The 27,907-nt window shown below is 31.2% G+C and overlaps 4 protein-coding genes across 15 annotated transcripts; all 4 read left to right on the top strand.

The window, feature by feature from the left end:
* The first annotated feature begins 2,605 nt into the window (after positions 1-2,605).
* Positions 2,606-3,357, top strand: LOC124848894 (uncharacterized). The gene has a single exon (XM_047326718.2). It carries the CDS (start codon positions 2,808-2,810, stop codon positions 3,237-3,239), a length of 432 nt encoding a protein of 143 aa, XP_047182674.1. The 5' UTR covers positions 2,606-2,807; the 3' UTR covers positions 3,240-3,357.
* Positions 3,358-7,341: 3,984 nt separating this feature from the next.
* Positions 7,342-8,161, top strand: LOC124848895 (uncharacterized). Its single transcript, XM_047326721.2, has one exon. It carries the CDS (start codon positions 7,526-7,528, stop codon positions 7,973-7,975), a length of 450 nt encoding a protein of 149 aa, XP_047182677.1. The 5' UTR covers positions 7,342-7,525; the 3' UTR covers positions 7,976-8,161.
* A 1,868-nt stretch (positions 8,162-10,029) lies between these two features.
* LOC124848893 (uncharacterized) lies at positions 10,030-14,307 on the top strand. Of its 9 annotated transcripts, none has more exons than XM_088109865.1 (5): positions 10,030-12,244; positions 12,382-12,438; positions 12,525-12,575; positions 12,651-12,702; positions 13,542-14,307. In XM_088109865.1, the coding sequence occupies exon 1, from the start codon at positions 10,946-10,948 to the stop codon at positions 12,119-12,121; it is 1,176 nt and encodes a 391-aa protein (XP_087965991.1). In that variant the 5' UTR covers positions 10,030-10,945; the 3' UTR covers positions 12,122-12,244; positions 12,382-12,438; positions 12,525-12,575; positions 12,651-12,702; positions 13,542-14,307. The 9 variants fall into 9 exon arrangements, with proteins under 9 accessions (XP_087965991.1, XP_087965989.1, XP_087965992.1 ...); XM_088109863.1 differs by having other exon boundaries at positions 12,511-12,575; XM_088109866.1 differs by lacking the exon at positions 12,651-12,702.
* A 6,391-nt stretch (positions 14,308-20,698) lies between these two features.
* On the top strand, positions 20,699-25,279 carry TOM2B (tobamovirus multiplication 2B). Of its 4 annotated transcripts, XR_015784691.1 has the most exons (8): positions 20,699-20,890; positions 21,622-21,687; positions 21,789-21,853; positions 22,089-22,179; positions 22,460-22,557; positions 22,637-22,714; positions 23,777-23,886; positions 25,014-25,279. XR_015784691.1 is itself a non-coding variant. In XM_047326722.2 (5 exons), the coding sequence occupies exons 1-5, from the start codon at positions 20,717-20,719 to the stop codon at positions 22,496-22,498; spliced, it is 435 nt and encodes a 144-aa protein (XP_047182678.1). In that variant the 5' UTR covers positions 20,701-20,716; the 3' UTR covers positions 22,499-22,935. The 4 variants fall into 4 exon arrangements, 1 of the variants encoding a protein (XP_047182678.1); XR_015784692.1 differs by lacking the exon at positions 23,777-23,886; XR_007029723.2 differs by lacking the exons at positions 23,777-23,886; positions 25,014-25,279 and having other exon boundaries at positions 22,637-22,935.
* Positions 25,280-27,907: the final 2,628 nt, after the last annotated feature.

The raw sequence follows: 27,907 nt of genomic DNA, 5'->3' as shown, positions 1-27,907 counted from the left end.
TACGAAAGGGACAAACAACATTTTGATACAAAATAATTGCCAAAAATAACAGCATGTTGAACCCTCACATGGAAAGTAAAGAACAGTATGCATGAGAGGTAAGGGGCTACGTGAGTGATATGGGAGGAGAGAGTATTTGAGTGGGAGGATAGAATATTTAAAAGTAGAAGAAAAGTATAAGAGAAAAAAAAAACTGACAAAAACCTGCATTTGACAGAAAAATAGAAGAGAGAGAAAAATAGTTAACGTCATTTGTACGGATTTAACGAAAGAGATTTCATTGATGCAAATTTTATTAAGTGAGGACATAATTGACACACTTTTTAAAGGATGGGCTAATTTGACATTTTCGAACGAAACTTGGGACAAAATAGGATATTAAACCTAAAAAAAAGTAAAAGGAAGAATGTCATGAAAGTGGAAAAAGGGTGCAAAGAAGAAATGATGCAGCACCGCGAAGCAAGCATAAAGGAAAACTGATAATTGTGAAGGCAACACAATATGCAAAGGTAGTGGAGGTAGGCAAATCACTTTGGACAAAAGCTTTGTGCGAGGTTGACAGGCGATAACACTAGCGATAAAGGACAACGACAGGACTAGTGGTGGAACTACCATGAGACGAAAACGATGAATAATCAAGGGGTAATGATAGTGAGAACGTAAACTTAAAAGCTAAAATAAAATGACTGTAGCGCGAGGATATTAAAAGGTAGAACCATTTTAAAGGGGAACAAACTTAAAACGACACTTATTACATGCAAACATCGTACAAAAAGTCCTATGCCTAGGTTCAGGCCGATTTGCCTCAAATTAGGTCAAATTGAGTTACCACAACCTAGGTTAAGGACAACTCGTCTTAATCTAAGTCTAAATTGATTCAACTTGAAATGAGCTTGAGTCGACTCAACTTGACATAGAGGCCCATGCCAACTTGGGTAAATTATTTGGGCCTAGCCTACTCGACTCAACTTGCGCAGAGCCTGCTAGCATCGAAAACAATCTAGCTAACTCGCCTCAACCTTGATTCAGCCAACTTGCCTCGATCTCAACCCCATTCAACTCGTTTTGACCTTAGCTCACACTGACTTAGTTAGACATAAATTTGGGTTAACTCGGCTAGTCCCTGGCTTGGGTTGACTCACCTCAATCTTTATGATCCCCTAACCCCTATTTCTTTTTGCCTTATTTAGTTTTTTCTTAAACAAAATTTAGAACTCGTATATGTGTCTTGTGTTTTGTAGGTTTGTTAGTAGCACCTCCTATTTTTTAGGTTGTCATCTTCTAAGGGAATGAAGGGCCATGGAAAAGTCTAGCCCAAGGGAGTGTACTCACCACACCTATAATTTTGTTAAGAAGAAAGACTACTTGGAAGTTGAAAAGGGAGAGCATATTGAAAGATCTTGGTGTGGGGACCACTATGCATACATGAAAGTGAGAGAATGCACCTTTTTGAAGATTTTTCAAGTGATTTAAGAATATTCTCCTTCTCTTTCATCATTAGGGCTTTTACTTTGTGATTTTGCTAGGTAGTCCATCATCTTTGTATTATTACTAAAAGGCCTCTCTCTTGGCCTATTTAAGAGGACATTTTATCCACTTGTAAAGGGTTTTTTAATGAAGAAGTAAAGTTACTATAGTCAATTTTAGTTGTATCGATTTCTCTTTGAGAGTGAGTCTACCCCTTAGTCTTATCTTGAACCTTAGTTCAAGTGGCGGCAACTACAACTCATTTTGGGTTGGTCCGTCCCCCAAGTGACGTGCTACCTTCTCCATATCTCTTTTCCTTCAATTTCTTTGACTTAGATCAACTCGATATAATCTTTGTCTTAGGCCAACTCAATTAAATCTTTAGTTAAGGCCAACTCAACTTTGTCTTAAATCCAATTGACTTAGTTCAACCTTCAACTCGACCAACTTGAACCTATAATAACTTGACTTGACCTAAACATACCTTGGTGTTGAAGTCCAAAATCCAATTAAATAAATCAATTCAAAAATCTAAATTTAAATTTAGGAATAATATGTTTAAATAGAAATAAAATAACATAAACTTGGAAAAATATAAATTTAAATTCAAAAATAATATATTTAAGTAGACCTAAAATAACATAAACTTACATAATTTTGTAAATTGGATTTCTCAAATTAAATGTTTTCGACACCCTTGGTGCTACTCTAATATAATAACTTATAATCACTCTCATATAGACTCATTATAATCAATTCTTGATTGATTTCTTATCTTTTGTTTTTCCTTTCAAATCATTTATATGCGTGTCCATTCAAACCTTTGCTTTTATGCTTTTAATTTCTTGTGCATGTTACACTTAATTATTGGTTGGACACGTTGTCTAGTTTCTGATGTCCCAGTACTGTTGCAACTTGCAACCCTTAGTGGTGCATTATAGCTACCCAAATACCGTATATTTCTCACCTGGAATGCCTTCATTTGTTGCTGGACAAGTAGACACCGATGGGTCAAACCATTAGTTTTTTTTGCTATCAACACTATATATCTCATTATTATATATATCTCACCACAATTATATCAATCTTAGCTTATCTTTCACTACATAATTTATTATTCATTTGGCCTGCATGCACCATCAACAAGCATACCTACCCCACACCTTGTATTAATTAATTAGTGTACCATGCACTCTTTCTCTATATAAGAGTCCCTTCTTCACCTTTCAAACTCATCTTGCATCTGCAACAACCTTAATTTCTTCTACTTCTCTCACTTTAACCATATTCATAAACCAAACAAAAAAGGGTTTCTCACAAACTCCTTTTTTTTCACAAACATGTCTTCCTCAGAGTGTGTGTTTGAGTTGGGCGTGGAGTTCTCAGAGGCCAACAATGTTCTTCTCATGTCACTGATGGAAGAAACACAGGAAGAAGAGTATTATCATGGTGATGATAGACTTGTGAGCATGATTCAGTCATTGGAGGCTGAGATCAGTGACACCGAAATAGCTCAAATGGATGATCAGGATTTCTCCACATCAGACAGTGAACCTGATCATTGGGCTGAGATGAACATCATCTCTTCCTTGCCCTTTGATGAGATGAATGCATGGATCCCTTGTGGAGATGAGATGATGGAGCATGCACAAATGGAGTTTGAAGCTGCAAGTTATGTTGAAGACTTTCAGTTGTGCTATGGAGTTTTCTTGGAGCAACAACACAGAGACACTAATTATTTGGCACAAGGGCCAAGTGATGTAGTTTTCTGAAATCAATTTAGTATTCCAAAAGAAAATTTGTGAATGTGTTCATAACTACGTGTACATGTTATTAAAAAAATTAATGAGAGCATTTGAATACAAAGTTAAATGCTTTTGAATTTTAAAATTCATACTTGTTATTTTACAATTTTAGTTTTCTTTTCATCTCATCATCACCACTGCAATATAGCTTGTCATATAAAAAGTTGAGACGCAATTTGTCCTTTATGTATTCTTAAAAAAAATTTGATTATAAGTACTTTAAAGAAAAAGCATATTCATTCATTAATTGTTCTCGAGTAAGGTGACTTTGGCGATTCGTCAAACAAAATTATTTTTGTATTTACCGATAACTCAAATTAATTTGATAAAGATTTTTTTTTTTCGTTTCCTTATGATAAAGAAAAACTGTTTCATAAGAAATATAATATAAAGTGGTATTTGAGTTTTTTCTATACCTATGTTTGGTGTTTCCTCGAATTACGTTTGAATTTTGGTTTGTATCTTTATTGTTTGTGTTATATGTGAAATGTGGTTGTAATAAAGTGTGGTTTTCACTAGTTTTTCCAAAACAGTGGAATCTATCTAATCTCGCTTGTGTTTTTCATAAGTGTTTATTGTAATAAACTTTTTAAGCATTTTGTATGATGAAATATGTATTGATGAATGTTCCATTGAGCTACTCGTGACCAAATAGCTATGAAGTTAGACCAATCGATAATGCGACAAAGAATTATCCCTAATATTGAATAACTTAATGTAAGATATAATTACTTTCAATTAGATCATATTAGGTCGTTATTAAATATAAATATAAAGTAAGGAAATAAGTGATTTTACATGTATCTGTGAAATTTTTACTGATTTTTGCATCAAAATATTTCTGACTATAATAAAAATAACAGTTGGACTTAACATTCAGACTCTTTATAACCTATAAGATGTTAAACCATTGTCTTCGTTCTCCACAACGAAAACAGAATCAATTTTTCTTTGATTTAGAAGATTATATCTTTCTTAATATATTTTCAAGAATTTTGTTCACATCTCGAACTATTATATCTAAAGTGAGTGAAGTTGTAATCAATTTTTACCAACCAATAATTGTAATTAAAAAATTGATAATTACAAGTAGCTACCCTTACACATTTATCTTAAGATATGAGAATAAAAATACAATTTTACAACCATTGACAAAAGTATTCTGTCAAAAATAAAAAATAGTCTTGAAAATGCTTTTCTAAGTTATGTGGGACCTCCTTCTTCGTGCCTTCAATTCATGTTTTCAACTTGTTTCTTGATCCTTCTTCATTAATGGTCCAAGGCTAACCTAATCATGCCTCCACGAAATTTTAAAAATTACAAAAAAAAAACATGTATACCTATATGCAGTGTTTACAACGTATCTTCTTTCATTCATTTAGCACGGACATTGTGGTGGAATGATTTTCATAAGATGTATATTAAAAAACAATCAAATAAATATAACTTTTATTATTCTTTCCTTTGATACTTAATTATTATTCATTTTTCCGCCGTCTAAAAACATGAACAAGATCAGCAAAGAAAAACAAAGATAATTCTCTCTCTCCCTTTTTCAGTTTATAACTTTAAATACATTAGTAATTTATTAAAACATTAATATATATAATAAAATCAATTTGATGGAATAAAAACTTAAAATGTGTACTAAAATTACACAATTAAAAGAAAAAGAGTAAAAGAGAATTATCTTTGAAAAAAACTATCTTTTACATCATGGCATATTTCTCTTCAAAAGTACATACACTAAAGAGATGAGAAGCTTATCTTGGTCATTATTGCAGAAATGCATAATGAGGGGAAAGCACTAAGCACAAATTAATGTGCAAAGCATGGATCCTGTTGCTAGAATATCCATGATCATGTTTCTTGTTACAATGACTTTTGACTAATATATTAAATATATATATTATTGTGGTGGCATATAGAGTCACCCTTTTTTCAATAAAGCATGGTACAAGATACTCTGGCTTCATGCCTGAAAGAGTAGCATTGGTTGTCAACATTCAATTCATTAACATAAAATATAATATATGCTTAATTCCCCAATAAATGATGCACATCACATGGGAGTGGTTCATTCACCATCCATTATTTTAAAGTGATATATTCTAGGTATCTTAATTAAACCCCACAAACATCTAAATGTGAGTTGGGTGGTCACAAACAATGGTTTATCATCAATCTCTTGTTGCTTAATTGGGTCCACTTGCTTTCATGCCTTAACTATTCATTGGAGGCATATCTTTTCAAAATCCTTCTTGCACAAATGTAAAACTTACCCAAAATCTTACACAACCCCACAAACCAGATTTTAGGTGCCTACAATTTTTATATAATGTGGATGATGTGGAGATTTTTTTTCTTCTCCCATCCTATTCTAGAGATTTTACATGTATATCAATTTAAGTGGAATCTATTTTTTCTGCATTGGAACCTTATCTAAATTTAAAGAATTTCAAGTGGGGAAAAGATAATCTTCATATATACTAAAGTGTTCTTTCATACCAAAGACACTAGATCTTTAAGCATAGATAGTAAAGAAGATTTTACTTTAAACATTGACATTTAAAAGATAAATAAGGATGTGTATGTTTAAAAGTATTTTTTTTGGCAAAGAATTATCTAGTTTTTAAATTTTTTTCAAAGTTTGCTCATATATAACTACAAAAATAAAAAATAAAAACTATAAACACTCACCAATAATAACAAGAAAAAAATGAGAGAAAAAATAATATTGGTGATAAAGGATTTTTATATTTATCAATATTCATTTTATATTCTCTTTTTTAATATAAAAATCATGATAGGAGAACAAAATATTTTGATAAAGGATTATAGGAAGAAAAAAATGTTTAAGTTTTAAAGCCTATTTCGTTAATAAAGGATGATGATAGGCTTTATTAAATCAACTTTTAAGAGGTTTATACATTATTTTATTTTAAATACGATAATTGACAGCTTTTATGGAAAAAAATAATAAGTTATAAAAACTTATTAAGAAAACAAATTATACTCAAATATTTCATTTTAAAAAAAGAATATTCTTTCTACAAAAAAATAAAGTATTTTATAGCAAAAAAAAATTAAATATCGTTATTTTCGTTTATTTTCTGGAAAAAAAATAATTAAGTGAAAACTTTAAAAATTATGAGAAAATACATCTACAACTTAGATTTACAATCTATGACCATAATATTAGTGTTGCATATCTTATCTAGTTATATAAGAAATGTTCATGTAATAATTATTTGATAATTCACTCTAATTATAATCATAAAGTATACATCTCCTCCACCTTCTAAAAAAAAAAAGACTGCTTACCTTTTTATCCTTTTCATTTTCATGACTCTTATCATTTTGGAACCTTGTCAACTATCACTGGTGAAGCTTCCAATTTAGTATTCAATGCTCACTATATTCTTATCTAGCTTTCATGGTAGACAGATAGTTTCCACAAGTAATCAATTTCATGTTACTATGCTTAAAAGTTGAAGGATCGTGTGTCCTTCTAGTCAACTATTGTTTCCATATTTGATCAAGTCCTTGCTCTAGTTAAAGAACTATATATGTACCCTTTTAAAATGTTAATATTTTTTATAAGAGAGATATAGAAGGAATTATTAAAAGGAATAGCATTATTTTATCTATTTTGAAGTTGTTCTTTAATTATGCCATAGCACATAGACACCCATCAAGTGATATTGTATATAAACTATTCCCCACTTTATGCAAAACCCATTTACTATATACTATGCAAAAAAACTATTCCCCACTTTATTGCAAGTAGAGGTTTCATTTTCATCCACTAAAAGCTTTGTCTTTTCATGTTTCCTTGTCCCACTCACAAAAAATGAGGTTTTTGGGTCAGATTCTATGGCTTTTTCTTTTCCATGAGATCTTGCTTACTTCAAGCCGTCCTTATTGCCAGAGCACACGAGCACATAGACACACATTTTCTTAATTATTGCCACAACTTTTTCTTAATTTCTCTATGCTATATGGATATGCAACATGCATGATCAAACAATAATATAACATAGTTTTCTTGAGTGCACATGTTCACATGGCTGTCTGGCTCATGGTGGGTGCAATGTCCCCTTCTTGAGTGGCTATATAAACCCCCCTTTGGCTCATTCAATTCATTCATCTAAACCTTCTTAATTATCTCTTACTATACATTAATTCTCTCTCTATCTCTCTATTATTGTTTATCTTTTTGTTCTTTTCCTGAGAGACAAGAAACAAAAAAAATGGCATCTGAAGTTTGTGAGGGTTTGGCTTTCATCAAGGGGGATGATGGGTTGCAAATCAATGGTGCTCTTCTAATGTCATTGATGGAAGAACCATCACTATGTGATGAGGGTGATGATGAGAGATTGGATAGCTTGATTAGGGCTTTTGAGGCTGAAATTAGAGGAAGCAATAAGATGGAGGAGGACGATGATGATTCAGCATCATCCACAGGTTTTGAAAAGTTTGAGAGGAATGACATGGAAGAGTGTGGAAGTGAATCATGGAAAATGGAAGAAATTGATTGGGGTAATTCATCAAATGAATTTGGTGATTTGATGCCATCATACCCATTTGAAGATAGGAGTTGGTGTTTTGACCCTTGTGGAGAGGAACACTATGTCTTCCCAAACAACTACATGGGAGATCATAATTACAATTCCTTGTGGCAAGACATGCCATGCAATTGATGTCTTGTAATAATAATTAGTTTCCATGTTAACATGTAAATTCATCCATGTTGTAGCCCTCAAAATGTTTTTATAAAAAAAAAATAGGATGAGATTTTCAGTATGAGCAGAAGAAAGCTCTTTGGCATGGCAAGCCCTCACTAGATGTTGAATTAACAAGCAAAGGAATCTAAAGTAATTGTTCAATCATTTTCTCCTTTATATATATATATATATATATATATATATATATATATATATATATATATATATATATATATATATATATTTTATCATATATTTTTTCTTCCAATTTTTCTACTCTGGTTCATCTTTCTATTTCTTTAATCGATATAGGTCCAACTTTGGAAGAAAAGAAAAAAAAATAAAGAAAGTATACGATTGCTTTAAAGAAAATTATTAAAATCTATATCGTATAAAAAAATTATATTTTTTTTAAACTTAAATCAGTCCGAATTCATAGTAGTTCAGATTGATCCGCGAATTTTAATTTATTTTGACACTACTAATTTAACTAAAACTTAATTTAAATAATATAATAAATTAAGAAAATGAATATTATGGATGGGCTTAGCAGACGCAAGTAATGTGAGTTGTTGTAATTAAAAAAGCAGGTGAAATGGGTCGTTAGTGAAAGGGTAAAGTAAAGTAACATTTCCCTCTTCCATTACATTTTCTCCATTTCTAACTCACTTTCATCCCTCCTTTGTTAGTGAAAGAGTAAAGTAAAGTAAATGTGATGTTTAGTTTGATTTGCTATTTTTCTTTTTATTTTTTTAACTAATAAGTTTCCACTAACAGTTTTTGGTTAAAATATAAGTTTCCAAATCTTAAACATCAAATAAAATGAGATTAAGGGAGTTATATATATATATATATATATATATATATATATATATATATATATATATATATATATATATATATGCTAAAAAATGTTTTTTTATTGGAAAATATAGCATTTGGGGTGCTCTAATATTTAGTTTGTGAATCTATTTTTTTATTCTTTAATTCATTATATTTTATGGATAGTGTGAAGTCTTACACATACTCTTCACATATTCACATAACCATACTTGACAGGGGATTTGGAATTGCACATCAAAATGTAGGTCTCATCAATGAAATTTTATTATAATTATATTAGTTTACTGGACCTAGAATTTTCGATTTCGAAATATCTATTTGATTGTAATTGTAGTTGAATTTATTTAGTGTATCTGGAATATCTTATATTGGAACTTCCATTTCCAATATAAGACTTTATTTGTAATTGGACTTTAACACATCATACAATACTTTTACAAACATTATTTTTCTTTCTGTCTCTTAATTAATTACACAAAGTACCTTATTTATATATTTTATTTTGTTTCTATACAAAATTTCCCAAATAATACAGATTCTCTACTACAATGTAAATTATATTGCCATGTCAACAACTTAACGAGATACTTAGGGTAAGCTTTCTATCAACAAATATGACTTCTGTTGTTAGTAGTTCAATAAATTGCACTCTTTAAACAATTGTCCATAACATTGTTTGTACCCAACAGTTAAAATGAAATGTTCTTCAAAACATTCTTGTAAAATATAGAAGTGTTATTTGACATGAATGCTTAGATGATTTACATATACTATTTGATTTTTTCTTCTTTTGCAATGAATATTATGCAATGTGTTGTAATATATAATTTTATATAATATTATTTTCGTTTCATATTATTTTATTTTGATTTATTATTAAGACACTGCAAAATCATTTGAATAATAAAAAAAATAAATTATTTATATTATTGGCAGTTCTGAAAACTCCAATTATATAAATCTAACAATTAACTACGGTTTTGAATATATTATCTCGCAGCTATATTATCAATTGCATATATATTATCAATTAACGAAATATATATTGCATATATATCCATAAAAGAAAAAGCCAAAAAAAAAACTATCATTTTTAATTTTATATATTTATTATTACTTTAAAACATTTATTTTTTATATTTAATAAAAAGTTAGTATGGGATGCTAAATAATAAAAAAGGTAGAAGCATGAGTAGTAGAATAAGGTTTGTGAAAAGTAAAACACAACCTAACCCCAAAAGGTAATGGAGTGTAAGTAGTGAAAACGTACGGGTGCAAACAACAGAATAAGAACAGGCTCAAAACACAAAATCAAAACAGAGGATGGGGTTCAACAAATAAGGGTGCTGCAGTAAGTAAAATAATAGAGCTTATAAAACTCAGGGGGTCTGGGGATGAAAGGAGGGGTGTGTGCGAAGCAAGGGTCAGCCCAACCCATTTCTTCAAAAACCTTGAGGGTTTCTACTTTTTCCTTAACGCGCAGAAAAAATTGCCTCCTGAACCCGCAGCCGCTGCACCTCCGGTGACCGCCCAACGTCGCTGCTTTCACCTCCGGTTCATACTGGATCCGTCGCCGGCGCGAACTAGTGGCGTGCGACTTCTCCTCTCATTCTTCTTCTCTCACGCGAGCTCCTCCGCACTCCCAAGACCAGAGCTCGTCTCCACCGCATCTCCGACGGTCAGACACACCGCGCCATTCGGAGTTGACGCCACCGCCGGAGCTTCACCGGGACGTTTTTCTTGTTCAAGCTTTGCTCTCTATTTTCAGTTACTCTATGATTCCTCTTCGTGATTCTCTGTTTGGTGATAAAACGAGTTGTGTTTAGGAGAATGAAACGAGTTGTTCAATGGAGAAGAGTGGGTCTTTGGAGTTTAGGTCTTTGATAGATTGGTGTCCTGTTTACTTCTTTTAAATCCTTTTAATCTCGTAAAAGGATAACAAATAATGTCTTATCATAGCATTGTTTAACTGGGAAATGATCTTAAATTATCATTGGTTTGTAGGTTTGAGTGATTAGTTCTTATGTTCTTCCGTGATCAATCCAATTTAGCCATATTTATATTAATCAATCCAAGACCAGTCCACATATAGCAAGAACAGAAATGATTTCACCAATTCTTTGTCGTGTTGTCCCTCTGAAACCCACCTTGCTCAGGTTGTTATCCCCATTTTCCACAACCCCTCATAGTGACGCCGCCATCCTGGCGCGTCTGAAACACAAAGACTGGCTCACTCCGAAAGAAGCCACCACACTCTTAACCTCCCTCACAGACCCTTCCTCCACCCTCTCCTTCTTTAACCTCTACACCTGCCGCAAGGACTTTGACCCCACCGAACCCTTTTGCACCACCCTTGTTGCCAAGCTTGCCCAGGCCCAACACCTCAACCCTCTCCTCACCCTCCACCATGCCCTCACCCTCCCTCGCCCCCAAAGACGTCAATTTTCTGATAACTTCTTTTTCACCCTTATCAAAGCCTATGCTCACTCCTTTCAGCGTGTGGACGACGCACTTCGCACCCTCCACGAAATGCCCTGCCCCCCCTCCACACGCACATTCAACTTTGTCCTCAACCTTCTGGTTAACACTCGTCTCTACTGTGCGGCACACAACCTCTTCCTCCATGCACCAAAGCTCGGTGTGACACTTGATGCTTGCTCGTTGAACATCCTCATCAAGGGGCTTTGTGCCCAGGGGGAGTTAAATGCAGCGTATCAGTTGCTGGAGGAGTTTCCTGGGCTGGGATGTGAGGCGAATGCACGGACCTATGCGACACTGATGAAGGGGTTGTCTGAAAGAGGGAGGATGGAGGAGGCTTTTGGGTTGTTGGAGAGGATGGAGGGTGGAAGTGTAGATGCTGATGTGGCGGTTTTCAATATTTTGATTGGGGGGTTGAGGAAGGGAGGGAGGGTGGATGAGGGGTGGAGGGTGTTGGAGGGGATGATGGGGAAGGGTGTGGCCCCTAATGGCGGGTCTTATAATGAGGTTTTGTGTGGGTTGGTTGAGGGTGGGAGGTTTGACGAGGCTAAGAAGGTTGTGGAGAGGATGGGGGTAGAAGGTTTTGTGCCTAGTTTTGAGTCTTATAAGGGTTTGGTTAAGGGATTTTGTGAGAGTGGGGTGGTTGGGGAGGTTGAGTGGGTTGTTAGGGATATGGTGGGGAAGGGGTTTGTGCCCAAGATGGGGATGTGGGGTAAGATTGTGCGGTGTGTTGTTGAAAGGGAAGGGAGTTCTGGGTGTCTGTCTGTTGCTATTGATAGTGTTTTGGAGGATGACAAATGACAACCACCCCCATGAGTCCATGATGTGATGTGATACAATTAGTCCTAGGATGTGTTTGTTTTCAGTCAGCTCACATGCTGAGGTCACATTGTGTATCGTTCAGCCTAGAATCTAAATATTCAGGTGATTACCAGAAATCCAGGTTTCAGTTCTAATGTATGTCTTATTACCTTGCTTCCTTTTTTCTTGTTGTTTGCATTTAATTGCTTTAGTATATTCATCCTAATATATATAAATATGTTGAACTTCTTGCATTATAGGCTCACATTGTTTTGGAAATTGTGTACCATGTGAGTATCTGCTTAGCTACAGTTGAGGTAATAATAACAACCTCGAATACTTTAATTTGATTTTATTATTTAGCAACTTACTCTTAGTGGCCAATGCAGCTCGTACCCGACAGATTTTGGACTTTGGTGAGGAGATGTATGAATGAAATGACCTTTTCCAAAAGGTATGGTGCATTTAATTGTTTTGGTCACATAATGGGTCAGTTAATGTGTCTGATAAAGGTTTGATTATTCTGCAGTCAAAAGTGATGCTGGTGCAATTGTGGCTGTATGGAGCCCTGTCATAATTTTGTGAGAATGATTGCTTCAACATGTTCCCTTTTTTTCTTTTAACTTCGAATCCTCATTTTATATATACTTATATTGAAGTTTAGGGGGAAAATATTCTACTGATTGAAGTAAAAGGAATAACGATGAAGATGAAAAATCTATGTTAACAGATCCTGATAAAATAATTGCCCGCTTAACTGCTGAAGGTGGTTATTTGGTACTGGATATGATGTTTCCCTTACTCATCTGAGATCTTTTTTCAACCTATCTTTGAGTATATTCATTTTTTTTGTAAAAAATGTCAAATTTTTGTATGGATTGTTGTTTTGTTTTGATTTGGTGGTAATTAAAGTGAAAGTATTATTATACTGTTATATTATATTATTATATTATATGTTACGATATTGATTGGGGCAGTTGTTGAAAGTGATGAATATAGCAGGTACTTCTGATGACACAAATAATGTGGTTTGCTCTCTTGGTGTAGCCAGCAAGGTTGTGCCGAGCATTGCACTGTGAATGTGTCTGCGTGAATTACATTTACATCTGCAACTGATTTGTTATTCACTGCCCCTTATTTTTACAATAATTGTGTGATTGTTTTAGTAAATTGAACTTATTCAATTATAATATGTTCCTACACCTTGAAATTTATGATATAGATTTTATATTTTAACGAGATATAAAATATTCTCAGATAACATGAACCCATTTATTAATGTTTATGAAACTAAAAATCCAATTGCAAAGGCAGTGGGAATACAATTCTAAAGAAGAAATTGTCCATGCTGATATTGAAATTACAGGTGCAACATGTAACCCAACTCGAAATAGTTTATATAGTCCTTGGACATATGCAGGTCTTGTCAGCATTCTTCCTGTCATCTGCTTATAGGATATGAATGTGAAGTTTCCAAATTCTGAAGTCATAAGGCCCTCTATAGGCATCAGCAATTCCTTAAGGTGATAGCTAGCAAATGAAATATTGTTATTTTAACTAATGTTCTTGCATGGGAAGGATTTGGAATTATTAAAGGGCTTATGAAGTGGAGTTATATAGTGATAGCTACAACAATTGAAAGGATAGTGATATACAAATCAGAGGATTTGCTGCTGAGTATGCATTTCGGCAGCTTCTGTTTTTGTTTGCTTCAAAGATGGAGTTTGCTGTTTCGGTCAGCCACTCAAATGTCATATTGTATGGTTAACTTATTATTTTATGAAATTGGGTGACAAGTTGGCGATGAATGATGACACCTGGCTCAGTCAGCAGCAGCGGAGACGCAGTGCAGGCTACGGTTGCTGACAGATCTCGCAGTTGGTGCAGTCCACCTCCGAACCTCCACCTTATAAAGCACTCCTCTCATGCCCAGGTATCATATCAACACTGCAAATTCATTGAAACTTCAAAAATTTAAAGTAATAAGCAAAATTTTGGTTTATATATTGAAAATTTGATGTTCAATCAGATGTCCCTTTTGATAGGGGCAAGTTTGTTTGCTTGTTGTTTGGTGTCAGGGTTTTGTTTATGAATTTTATGAGAATAGAGTGAAAGTGTACAATTGCTTATAAATGTTAAATTTTGTAATCAGAATTTAATTACAATGATAAATGATCATTTTGATACTTGAGTGTATAATAATCAATGACTAATTTTAGATCACGATAGAGCGGCAATTCTGATCTATTATCTGTGAAAAAAAGTATCCCGACGATGACTTTGTACTTAGGTTTTCTGAGATTATTTTGTTATTAGGCTGTAATGATTAAGGACCAGTGAATTATTTTCCGAGGAGCGATTTGAAACTAAAATAGGGACTAATTTATTTATAAATTGTACAGCATGATGCAATTGCAACAATTTTTTACACATTTAGGATTAAATAAGAGTTTTTGCTTTTTCTAGGAACTAAATATTATCATCAATTACTACTCTGAAGATACCTAAATGGTTATTTACCCTAAAAGTTTTTAATAGTGATGCAATAATGTATTATCTTATGTTAAATTTGTATGCTTTATAGTAACTTCTTTGAAAGTCATCTTAGTATGGTAACTTCTTCGAAAGTCAAATCTTTAAAAAACTTTCTAGAGTAAGTTTTTTTTCTCGTGTTTTCTCATTCTTTTCTTCCTGTGTAATATGACGACAGTAACCGTGGCAGCCTCGACAATAATAGTGTTTACAATCTCTTATTTAGTATGTATTACGAAATGCAACTACCTGTTTAGTTGAAAATTTGAACTTTCCACTTGTCCTACATGAAAAAGTACTTGTAAATATATTTCTAATACATGTAAAATGAGCATGATTTTAGATTTTGTAATTAGTATTTTTATTTTACATATAAAATTTTAAATTAGTGTTTAATTTTAATTAGCAATGTGAGTAATTTTTCTTCAATTTTATTTTTTTAAATTGAAAAAAATTGATTTTGTTCGAAAAAATAGAAATGTGGAAAGAGTAAAGAGGTAGATCGAGTAGTGATGGGCTTAGTCCATAACTTCTATAGGGTTATTTCTTCACCTCCATAAACAAAATAAAAAGACAAATTTGTCCTCATCTTCTTCCTTCTTCCTTCCTACTATACCTCCCTAATTTCTTCCACCTCTTGGGACCCATTCTCCCAATTCCACCGGCACCCATATTCCTCCTCACTTCCACCCTATTTTGTTCCTTCACCTCCATCCCATTTTCCACATCTTCTTATTCCACCTTTACCTCCCCCACTAATAACCACCTTTACCTCCCCCACTAATAACAAACTCTTAGCCAAACAACAGGGCAATAGTTAGAAGGATCCAAGAAAATTGGACTTTACTTGAATTGAGCAGGCATATTTATGATAAAAATAATTTTTTAGTTGCGTAAATGTTTTTTTTTTGGATGTTTTGAAGTGTTTAGAGCAATTGGAACTAAGTTCACGAAAGTGTAAAAAATAATTATTTAAAGCTTCATGACATTTTAAAAATAAACTAAAGAATATTAATTAATCAAAATCATTCATTAGAAATGAAGCCAATTGCATGAAGAAAAACATGAAAAAGTGAAAAAATTTAGCTAAGTCAAGAAGAGAGAACAAACAAAAAAAATTGGATCTTGTGGTTTTCTTTATTTTTTTTACAAAAGGTGTTTTGATAATTGATAAATGATTATGATGAAAGATAATTTGGGAAAAATGTATTTGTAGATATTTTATTTGATATTTTTAAATAATTATCTTATTTAACTATATCAATAAATATCAAAAAATAATATTTATCAAATCTTTTTTAATTTAGTAAAGATCTTCTCAAATATTTTTATATCTCCACAACAACCAAATATATCTTGCATATATTGGATTATTTAAAAGATAATTAGAGAATATTACATTATCATAAAGAAGATTAAATAAAGTCCAGTCTAATTGTTATATAAAGAGACTTAGGAAAATGCATTAGGGAGCTTAGAACTCTTTGCGTAGCCTTAGTTTGTTAAGACAAAATTGTCTCGAGAATAGATTGTCTAAAGCAAAATCATAAATAACGTCTAAAAGAAAATATCTCTCATTGAAATCTCTTAATAGAATATATGAGAAAAATAAGTTAGTTTCTTATGAAAACAAAAGTCTTTTTCTTATATAACACTAAAGCTAAAATAAGTTTCTCACTCAATATAATGTTATATCAAGCAAAGTTGTCAAGAGAAAATATTGTTTGATAAGTGACCGCTAAACGCTTTAGCCATGAGAAAACATCTTATATATATTTGTCTTGTCAAATGATGCATTTATTAATGAAATGACAAATGATAAAATGTCTTGAACACGGTACATTGGTTAACACTTATCAACGTTCAAAACATTTAATGCATATACAAAAAAGTACTTCGATGCTTGTATACTTTGTTTCTTGATATCCATGCAAATCAATAAAGCATAAAGATATTATAAGAATATGATACCCAAGAAAAAGACGTTGTGAGAGGAGAAGAACATTTTGGAAATGTTTCTTTGAAGTCATTTGCTCTGTCACATCGTACAAGCTCAAGTTTCGCTTAAGGCTATGAGAAAAAGCTCTGGACCCTACAAAGTATACTAAAGTCTAACAATCATATTTCAAGAGAAGCTATATATATAGAAGAAAGTTTGGAGAAAAGATGTTGTTAATGAAAAACGCAAGAAAGATAACATAAGAAGAATAACAATGTGAAAAGAGAGAAAAGCTTAAAGAGTTCTTATATCGTCTTACACTCAATATCTTTTGAGAGAAAAATCTTTGAAAAGAGAGAAACACTTTCAAGTGTTACAGATTGTATTGTATTTGAACATATATCCTCTCGTTGAGAGTTAATCGTCTGTACCTTGTAGAAAATCCATCTGTGGATTTGTTGTAAGTTCCGAAGAGAACTCAAATACTTGGTTATTCGGCTCAAGTTGAGTTGAATGTTGATGAGTGCATATTTATGCCTTCATTTGACTTTTAATATTGGATTCTTAATCAGGCTATGTACTTTAATAGAATATTTTAATTAAGATTTGTTATAATTGGGTTTATTTAGCATGAGATACAAAAACATGTTAAAAATAGTTTTTTAGCTGCATAAATGTTCTTTGGATATTTTGAAGTATGTTAGTGCAGCTACAACTAAGTTGAACTCATTAAGATGTGGAAATAAATTAGTTAAAGTATCATGACACCTTAAAGATAAATCCAAGAATAGTAAATAATCAAGACCACAAAAAGTCAATACAAGCATAACATGAAAAACTGAAGAAACTTTACTAAGTTAAGGAGAGGGAAAATACAAGAAAAAATTGGATCTTGAGGTTTTCTGTATTTTTTCTACTAAAAGGGTTTTGATAATTGATAAATGTTTATGATTAAAGATAATTTGAGAAAAAATATATCTTAAGATACTTTATTTGATATTGTTAAATAATTACCTTATTTAACTATATAAATAAATATCGAAAGATATTATTTGCAAAAAAAATTTTAATCTAGCAAATATTTTCTCAAATATTTTTAGATCTCCACAGTAATCAAATATATCTTGAAAATATTCAAATATATATTGAAAATATTGAATTATTTAGAAGGTAATAGGAAAAGATTACATTATCATAAAGAATATTACAACAACAGAAAAGCCTGGAAGAAAGCTCAATCCAATTTATATATAGAAGACTTAGGGAAACACATTAGGGGAGCTTAGGAACCCTTTGGGTGTTCAAATTTCATCCTGTCTCTCTTATCTCATGTTGTCCACCATTTCTTGTTATATTTTCATGTTATTTCCACATTTCATGGAGTGTTAAATGTTAAGAAGTGAGCTTTAAGCCTAACTCAACCCCATAAAATCGGTTTGTAAAGTGAGGTTTACACCCACTTATATATTATAAATTAGCCTAATAGATAAACTCTAACCATAGCTTTGGTACCATGTTAAGAAGTGGACTTTAAGCCTAACTCAACCCCACAAAACCGACTTGTAAGGTGAGGTTTACACCCACTTATATATTATAAATTGGCATTATCTCTAGTCAATGTGAGACTTCCAACATTAAGTCGAGGTTGATTATGCTGTAATTTCTTAACTAGATTATGAGATTAGATGAATAATTATTTTTTTAATTCTTGTTGTGATTTATTTTTATTTATGTTTTTTGCTTCTTAATCATGTAAAAGTAATGATTTTTACATTATAGCAAGTTAGCATGGTGTGAAATCTACATAAGATATCAATCATATGAGTCCAACAATTTTTAATTTTAATTGAGAATTTACTTTGATTAAAGTTAGAAGCTTATATGTGATTGAATGAGTTTTTTCCAATAATTGAGAATGTACTTTGATTAGTGGTAAAAACTTTAAGAAGAATTAGTCAAGAATGTACTTTGGCTAATTAACTTTTTACTTGATATAAAAGGTAAAATAATAGATATAATTAGGCACAATAATATTTAATTGAGAATGTACTTTCGTTAAATTTACCATGACTAATTTACAAAGTTTTTGCTTTTAATTGAGAATGTATTTTGGTTAAAAGTGAGAACACTAACAAATTAATTGAGAATTTACATTTATTAATTTGAAAATCTAAGATAATAATTAATTGAACAATAATCTTTAGATAACTATTGATGAATCTTATTTCGAAAAAACAGTGAAACCAACCTATTTTTTATCATTGTTTTTTTATCTTTTTAAATCTTTTTATAGATTTATTTCTTTCTATCTTTTCTTATTTTGTTCTTTAATCTTTTAATTTCTTTTATTACTTCTATTATTTTATTTGACTAACCCATTTTGTATAGTTTTTATAAGAACTAATTTGTTATAAATTAATTTTGTGTTCGTTAGGAGATAACTTAGGGTTGAATTTATCCTTTCTATTTTGGTGGTTACTATCTTAGCAATACCGAAGTTGTTATAGTTTAGTGGTATTAATTTGATCGCGTCAAGGATCTCAACCGAATAGCCAACCTATCTAAAGAGCTCAAAGCTCAACCTGAATGGGTAAGCCCACACTGATGAACTCGACCTCAACAACCAAAACCATACTCAATGGTCTCGGCCTCAACAGTCAAATCCATGCTAGATAAGCTCGACCTCAATGGTCAAAATTGAATAAGATCCACAACCAATGCACACCTAATATGCTCAGTCTAAACGACCAAGACCAATCCACTTGCAAACACGGCCTTAGGGCCAATCCACTTGCAAATAGGGTCCTCAAGGCCAATCCACATACCCAATTGTTTATCCATCTACAAACTACACAAGTAGGCTCAAGGTACGATATGACCTCATATTCCAAACCAAACTCTCGAGATTGGGAGGCTTATGTTCCTACCCAACCTAATAGATATATTAAAAAACATGATCCAACAAGACCTTTTAAGCCTCTTCATTGTATAATAGTCCAACATATGTCTATACAGGCCATATTTACATAACTAAATCTCGATATTTTGGTATGTTGGTTATTATTTAGCATTTTGCTACCATTTATTATATTGTTATTATACTCCTCAAGTAAGTATTTTTCTTAATAAAAACATAAGTCTATGACTTATGTTAATCTTATAAATACAACTAGTATTCTTTAAGGAATATTCACTTCATAATCCCTCTGACCTTATTATAAAAGATTCTAACTTGCTTACAAAGTCTTTTGCAGGTGGATCTTTGTTGGGTACAAACAAAGTCCCACATCGGATAAAATATGAAATAAACATGAGTCTATATACACATAAATATCTCCTTTAGTAAGAGGCCTTTTGGAGTGGTACCAAAAACAAATCTATGAGGGCTTACTAGTGTGGAGACCTATGGATATGTGTGTATATTGAACCTACACAACATCAATCTTCTCCCTCAAATGCAAGAAGTCTTTTTCCACACAAAAAAGAGAAATCCAACTACTATTATGATCTCGCCACCTATCCAAAAGTACTTGCCCAAGATTCGAGTAAGAACAACAATTAATTTTATACTTATTAATATAAATTATTTTATCCTTTAATAATATTTTTTATTGTAATAATAATTAAAAAATTAGGCTCAACATCATTTTTGGTCTCTATTTTCGTGAACTTTGTTCAGTATGATATCCCTTTTTCTAATGTTAATATAGTCTCATTTTTTATAATTTATGTTTAATTTAATCCTTTTTCATAACACCGTCTAACTTGTTAACAATAAATGAACAAAATGTGTCACGTGTTATTTCGTGATTTTTAATTTTTTTAAAAAGAATTTATTAAACTTTTTAAAATCGTAATCTTTTTATCTTATTTCTTTTATGATATAAAATCTAATATTTTAAACTTATTATTTATATTTATTTTCCTTTTTGCTAACTTTTGCCTAGTCTTAAATGTAAAAAAACTAATACTAATTAATTAGAGTTAATGGGCATAATTAACTGTCCCCAAAATCAACCCTTTTAACAGTTTAATCTTTCACCATATTGGAATTAACAGCCATAATTCTGATTCAGACCAGTAAAAAAAAAAACCATTAGCATGAACCAATAAAGCATTGACAAATGAACCTCGACAATTTAATAAACGGTCAAACTTCGTTCTGGCGAAGAATGGCGGCACCTGAATCGATCGGCGGCGGAGGGACGGCGAAGGCTACGGTAGCTGAGCAGATCTCGCAGGCGGTGCAGTCCACTTCCAACCTCCTCCATCTTATGCAGCACTCTTCTCCTGCCCAGGTACCACATCTACACTATCAATTCATTGAAATTTCAAAAATTAAAAAAAAATAATAATAAAACTTTGCTTTCAATAATAAAATTTTGATGTTTGATCAGATGACCTTTTGATGGGAGACCAGTTTTGATTGTTTTGTATGTTGTTGTTTGATGTTAGGGTTTAGTTCATGATTGGGCGACAATTCTGATTTATTATCTGTGAAAAATATTGACACAGTGACGACTTGTACTTAGGATTTGCAAGATCATTTTATTTATTAGGCTTTAATGGTTGAGGACCAATGAAATATTTTTAAAGGACCAATTTTGATACTAAATGAGAGACCAACTTATTATTGAATTGTACAGCATGATGCATTGCAATATTTTTACACATTTAGGATTAAATAAGAATGTTTTTTTTTTTCAGAAAATAAATTATTATCAATTTTAGCATTTAGAGACCTGTTGTTTGCCTTGAAAGTTTTTAACACTTTTACGCATTCGTGTGCTATTTTATATGTTAAATTTGTTTATTTTACAGTGAATTCTTTCTTTGAAGGTCGTGCTTACGGTAATGTCTGATTGATTGACGATGAAAGTCTATAAATTGGAAGTGAACAATTAAGTTACTCCAAAATTCAAAGAGTAATTGACAGTAAAAATGTGTACACTGTTAACCAAAATCTTTAGCTTTGCTGAGTGTGTCAAAATTAACCTCTGATTTTTTGCCCTTTTTGTATCGTTTGCAGGCTCAACTGGTTAAGCTTCCTAAGAACCTTTTGGCTATGGTTCCCACCATTAAGAATACAGAGCAGGTATTATATTTATGTGATGCAGGGTTATAGTTGTAGATGAGATGACTCATCAATGTGGAAAAGTGTTTAATGATGGTTGCTTTCGGTTTTTTGTTGCACAGATTTTGGAGCAGTTACCGAAGGTGATATCATCTCTGGATGCACACATGGAAAATGGGCTACAAAAGTCAGAACCTTCTCTTGTCTACTTGAATAAGCTTTACTTTGGAACTAGGGTGCATATGAAGTGTTTTGAGTTGAAACGTTGAGCTAAATTGTATAGTGCTAATTATGCATCTTAAAGATGTTGTGCTGACGCCTAGTGCTGTTCTTTTTTTTAGTGCATCATGATTTGGTGTGAAATTCAGTGCATTGCGTGGGTTTTGTTTTGACTGTGGCTGATGTGGATCATGAATTTGCAGTGTTCCGCATCTGAAGACTGTGGTTCAGGTGCTTTCAAATATGGAAAGTAGCCAGCTTAGTGCACTATCACGAACTCATCCTCTTCAGCAGGTGTAAATATGATAGCGTTGTTACCTATACAGTTGTAAATATTGTTTTATAATTGAAAGTAAAGTTTAATATTTAGAGTGTATGTTTTGATTGGAGAAAGCTAGGAACTAGTATACTTTACGACAAAGTCTTTTTTGTTTGTATAATTCTAAGATGAACCTTGCTCTACATGGGAATAAAAGAAAGGAATAATGAACATAATAAGAAAAATGTAGAAGGTGAGCTTTGTGGATGATTTTGGTACTGTGTGGCTGATCATTTTCACTGTTTTTCTTAACAGGAACTTGAACCGGGAAACCATTCTCAACGGATCAGTTAAACAAACTTGTATAGTTTTGGAGTGTCACCTGTAATCAATTCATGCAGAGTTTTTGGAAGGTTTGGATCTTAGACCTGCTGTGTTTCCTTGCAATTTTCCTGCACATCAAATAACAAAATGTTCCATCTTCTGATAAAGCGTTCAACCAAGAAACCTGTTGAGTACTAATCACAGTGTCCAAGTTTCTTATTGGGAATGTTGTCCAAAGAACTCAAGGTTAGGCTTTTAATTGCTTGGTGACAATTGGCTATCTGTGTCCTGTAATGTACTTCCGTCCATTTTAATCTTATGTTTTCTTTTCAACTCTGGTGCATTGCCAAATGTTATGTGAAAGTGGTGTATCTTTTAAGTAAGTCAATTTTGTTTTACTTGCTACAGAATGCACCATTTTCAAAGAGAGAAAAAAAAAAACAATTCTATGATGGCACTTCTACATACGCCCCTGTGTTTCTATTCTTGTTATTACAAAAATTCAACTATTAGTTATTTTTTCTTTTTATAAATAAGAGATTTGGGTGTATAGAAGAAAGAGGGAATACAAAGTTTGACACCTTGCTGATATAGTTAAGAAAGATAGACAAAGTTTAACTTTCATATGCAGTTAATCAAGCCAGTAAAAACGATCCAAAAAGGAACAGGGGAAAACAATTTTGAAGAGTACGGGGAGTATTAAAACTGATGAAAATTATTCTTTGGGTGACATTTATATTTTGTCTTTTTTGATTTTGTTAGATGAACTGGATTTTTTCTTGTTGCTATAGTTCCCTTTGTTATTTGTGCATAATCTAATCAGTTTCTCTTCTGATTATTATGGTACTTTGATCCATTGTTGAAGTACAGAATTGCAATATCAGAAATAAAGTGGATCACTTACCTATTAATACAGTTATCTTGTGTAATAATTATACTAACATAGTATATGTACAAGAACATAGAGAAACTATACAAGTTTTACAAAAGACAAGAAACTACTATACATTTAGCTAGCTAAAACATGAAATATCACTTGACAACATCTTCGGCCTTCGTTAAAGGCATGCCAGCACTTAACTCATCATGTGTTCACACCGAGATGTGACCATTGCAAAAGAGAAAAAAAATAAAAAAGAAAAGAAGGTAGGATAAACCCGCATTCAAAAAAAAACTTCATAAAACAATTTAAGCATATCACATGTTTGTTCAACATTTATAAAATATTATAACTCATAAGAACATACATACAATTGACTCTAAACTCAATTATCCGGATACATGCTTTGACATAGGACTTTATTGTAGGTGTGCACTCGTAATAGTATTTATGCTCTGTAGAGTCATAAACACAGGAGGTTATCACCTTACAACTCACGAGGTTAATCTTTGACACCTAAGAAGATCTGAAGTCCAGGGTAAAGACCTCTTACCATTCTCTCTCTTACCTGATTTATCACTATATAAGTTGAATGACTGGAAGTACATCACGATACCTACTCTCTAAACTTTCATATGTCAAAACATACACTCAAGGTCTCACATGCAAGCTAGAACTGCTCACATGCACATAAAAAACAAAAAAAGCACAGACAAAGGAAAAAAGTAGAAATCAATTTACTCTTTTACAGAAACTGATTGGATAAAGTTAAAGATTTTGTCTCAGGGTTACTCAAGAGGTTAAAATTTTTAAAGAGGGTAGTGAACTCTGGATAAAAGAAGTTTAGAAAAATAATGTGATTTTAGATAATAAAACTCGTTTATAGAAATTTTATTCATATTTTAAACTTTTAATATTAAAAGAACTTATTCTCATAATTTAAAACACATCATATCTAAGACACGATTTTCAATGCTCTTACACATACATTATCATTTATATAATAAATTATATCTAAAATTTAAATTTAAATTCAATAATATAATTTCAATTTTAAAAATATATTTGATTTTTTTATGTAGTATTTTTTTTAAACTGAACCAAAATAATTCGTTTATAAAAAAAATTGCATTTCACTTAAAAATTAAAAACTTTATAAATGACCGGTTAGGTTGAGTTAGAATGTTCGTTTACGACTTTAATAATATGTTATAACTAAAATAAATAAGTACTAAAAGATGGAATTTTAACACCCAATATATTAACATCAAATACATGAACTTATATAAAAAGGATTACCGTATCTCTTAATATAAGAAACCAATTACATGATTTCTCTGATAAAAAAAAGTGTTATTTATGTACAACAATTTGAACTTAATCATTGATCCTATTGAATAAAGTGTATACCTTTCAACCAATTTGCATAACCTTAGCATGTATTTTGGGAGATTCTTCATCAATCCTTTTTTAACTTATTCTTTTGTGGATACACCCTATCACCAATTCATTTTACTAATGCCATTATCAGCATAGTTACCAAGTGGGTGTTTCTTCCTGCAACCATCACATGCTTCTGGAAATTTTGATCCAGAATACGAGTGGGATATTTTCGGAATTGATATAATGTGTTCCTAATAACAAAATCCGATTGGTGTATTTCAGGAAGAAACATCCTTACAAGTTCACACAGCTGAACTTTTTTTGTCAAATTGTGGAAAATATTGAGACTGCTTTGAAAGTAAGCACTTGATGATGACAAGCAAGACTTTGGAGCTACCTAGTACAATTATTAGTATTATTTGATGATTTATAACTTAGAGTACTGAATATATTATGTCTGATCTTCATTGTCGATCTTATTTATAATTAATTATTTTTTTGACATGAAATTCGTTTCTTAATTTGCATCTCTAATTTCTTTCTTATTTTATTAATTATTATTTTAATTTATTGATTTATTTTATTACTTGTATTGAGATTTATTAGATTGTCCTTCAAATTTGTTTTTTGAATTATGTACTTTTGATAAAATATTTCTATATTTGTATGAGATAAATATATTTGAAATTATTTGTTGCTATTCGTATTCATTGTTTAAAATTATTCATGGGGAACAGGACTTGTTTCAGGTAAATAAGAATTATACTTATATATGAAACATTTTTTTTATTATACCAAAATCTCAAGACACTCAACTCATCTTTATTTTGATCTTTTTATGTCTCTTAAATATTTTATTATTAACTTCCTTTTAATTTGTGAGCAGTTTGATTGTTTTTTCCGAAGGGTAAAGTCATTCTCATCTTAAGGTGTAAATTAAGGTTATTGAGTTTTCACCAATTGCAATCATAAGTTTGACACATAGAGGAGAAATATATATTTTATTAATAAATGTTTTTTTATAGTAGTTAAGATATATAAATGAAGTTCTTTCCTTCCAATCATCCATTAAAACATTTAAATTAATTCTTTCTTAATATACAATCCTGTCTGAACTATTCTTAGATAAATTTGAAATTTAAATGAACTAAGATATTTTAAATTCACTTTTTACTTTGGCATATGAAACATATTTCTTATAATCAACTGCAGTAACAAAATTTGACTGGTGAAATTTTTTCAAACACACAAGACAAGAAACAATGCAGATATAAGGTGATGGTGATGATTTTTTCATTGTCTACATGCAACCTGATCTGAAAAAAAAAAATTCATCTACTACTCGATTGCTATCCGTATAGATATCCATTTAAAAAATAAAAATAAAACTCATAACCAATTTGTTTATAAGCGGATATTAAAGTACCTGCAACTTGCAGGTAGTAAATATTCGTGGTATCAACTATTCGTCACGAATTTTGTCTGTAAAAATAGAGTTTTTTGTTAGTCCAAATTTAAAAAACTCAACAATTCTAACCAGCACCAACCAACATCATGTTGTTGTATGCAATTTGTTTTTGGAATGATGGGCCATTTCTTCCTGTACACTCATACACTTAAAAATGTTAATTTTACCTTTTAATTTAGAGTTTTCGTTTTAAATTTCAGAATACATAATTTGGAATATAAAATAAAAACATATTTTAAATTGCAAATTATAACATATTTTTCAATAGAAAAAGAAGATGAAGAGTGTGGAACAAAGAAGATGAAGAAAAAAAGATAAAGGTAAATAAGTTATTTGACAAATCTATGGGATGCATGATGAAATATATGGAGGAAGAAATAACCATGATGATGATGATACAAAAGGAGAAAATTTAGACAAGTTGCTTTTATTCTCATAAAAGTTAAAGTTTATAATAAATAGGTTTATTGAATGTAAGTTTTTAACGGAAAAAACATGCTGAGAGGGAAATTTCATTAAAAGTGAGTAACTACATTCTCATGAACAATATCGGTAAATATTTGAAATGAATGAGACTATATAAGAAAGTATAATTAAAATTACAATCACAATCAAACTATTAATTTAATTTAAAAAGGCAATATCTAATACCTATATTATTATATCTAGTTTTATTTAAAGTTGGATATAGTTACTAAGTTCTATATCAACAAGAAGTAGCTAGCCTTTCTTTCTACAGTGTTTTAGAAAGTAAATTATATTAACATGGTAAGAAAATGTGTATTTTAACTCATGTTAAATGATGCATTATTTGTGGTTTTTTTTGGTAGAACCAATACCATAATAACAATTATCACTAACCCCTTAAATGCTAAAACTTGTAGTTTTACAATCTGTAATTACTTTTCGGAGCTTTTGTACTTCATGTTACTTCCCGACAGTTTTCTACATTCATGTTAAATATTTCATAACTATATGCATTTATTCAAGTATGACAAAAGTCTATGTCCATAAATATAGGTTTTATTATTTAAAGTGTCAAAGTTTATAATTATATAAATATTTTAAAATATATTACTGTGTTTTTAAAAGGCTTTACATAGATGTCAAAGTATAGACTTTACTTTAAGGTTAAACTGAAGTCTATACCCATATGCATAGAGTTAATATCTAAATTTTATAACCCACAAAAGGTCTTGTTGCATAGTATCGTTACAGAACTAGTCATTCTTTTCCTCTGTTGCTATAGAATTCTAGTTTTCTTCCATAATAGCCTTCGTTGAGGTTTATTGATAACACTCTAGATTTACATATTTTTCTTTGTTAAAAATCATTTCTTAGATTTCTTTAGTTTTTAATTTCTTAGAATTAGGCTAGTTCTATATTTTTCTCTTAATTATTTAGTTTTATAAAATTATAGTTAAAAATAGGTTTTTAGAAGTAATTTTTAGTATTTGTAAATAATTAGGATATTAAATTTTTTTAGAGAAAATCTTTTAATAAAAATCTTTTTCTTTACTTTTCTTTTAATTTTTGAATTGCTGAAATATTTCTTTTATTTTTCTTTTGGGCATTAATTCATTTTCTTATTGTAGAAAGGCCCTAAAAATTGGGTTACAGATGCAAGGCAATTGGGCCGTTGGTGCAATGTACATTGAAAAGCATTTGGGTTGATGGTTGCGGTTGGAAAAACACTTGGGCCCTGGAA

This window comes from Vigna umbellata, chromosome 3 (genome assembly GCF_029865625.1).
Source record: "Vigna umbellata cultivar VRB3 chromosome 3, Vumbellata_1.0, whole genome shotgun sequence".
In the NCBI taxonomy this organism is placed as follows: Eukaryota; Viridiplantae; Streptophyta; class Magnoliopsida; order Fabales; family Fabaceae; genus Vigna; species Vigna umbellata.
This window is presented reverse-complemented; position numbering and strand designations above follow the sequence as displayed.

Bases quoted from the DNA above. Each gene is read 5' to 3' on its own strand.
- LOC124848894 (XM_047326718.2), top strand. From the start codon at position 2,808: ATGTCTTCCTCAGAGTGTGTGTTTGAGTTGGGCGTGGAGTTCTCAGAG.
- LOC124848895 (XM_047326721.2), top strand. From the start codon at position 7,526: ATGGCATCTGAAGTTTGTGAGGGTTTGGCTTTCATCAAGGGGGATGAT.
- LOC124848893 (XM_088109866.1), top strand. From the start codon at position 10,946: ATGATTTCACCAATTCTTTGTCGTGTTGTCCCTCTGAAACCCACCTTG.
- TOM2B (XM_047326722.2), top strand. From the start codon at position 20,717: ATGAACCTCGACAATTTAATAAACGGTCAAACTTCGTTCTGGCGAAGA. The intron at 21,688-21,788 runs GTATTATATTTA...TTTGTTGCACAG, and splicing joins CCATTAAGAATACAGAGCAG to ATTTTGGAGCAGTTACCGAA. The intron at 22,180-22,459 runs GTGTAAATATGA...TTTTCTTAACAG, and splicing joins GAACTCATCCTCTTCAGCAG to GAACTTGAACCGGGAAACCA.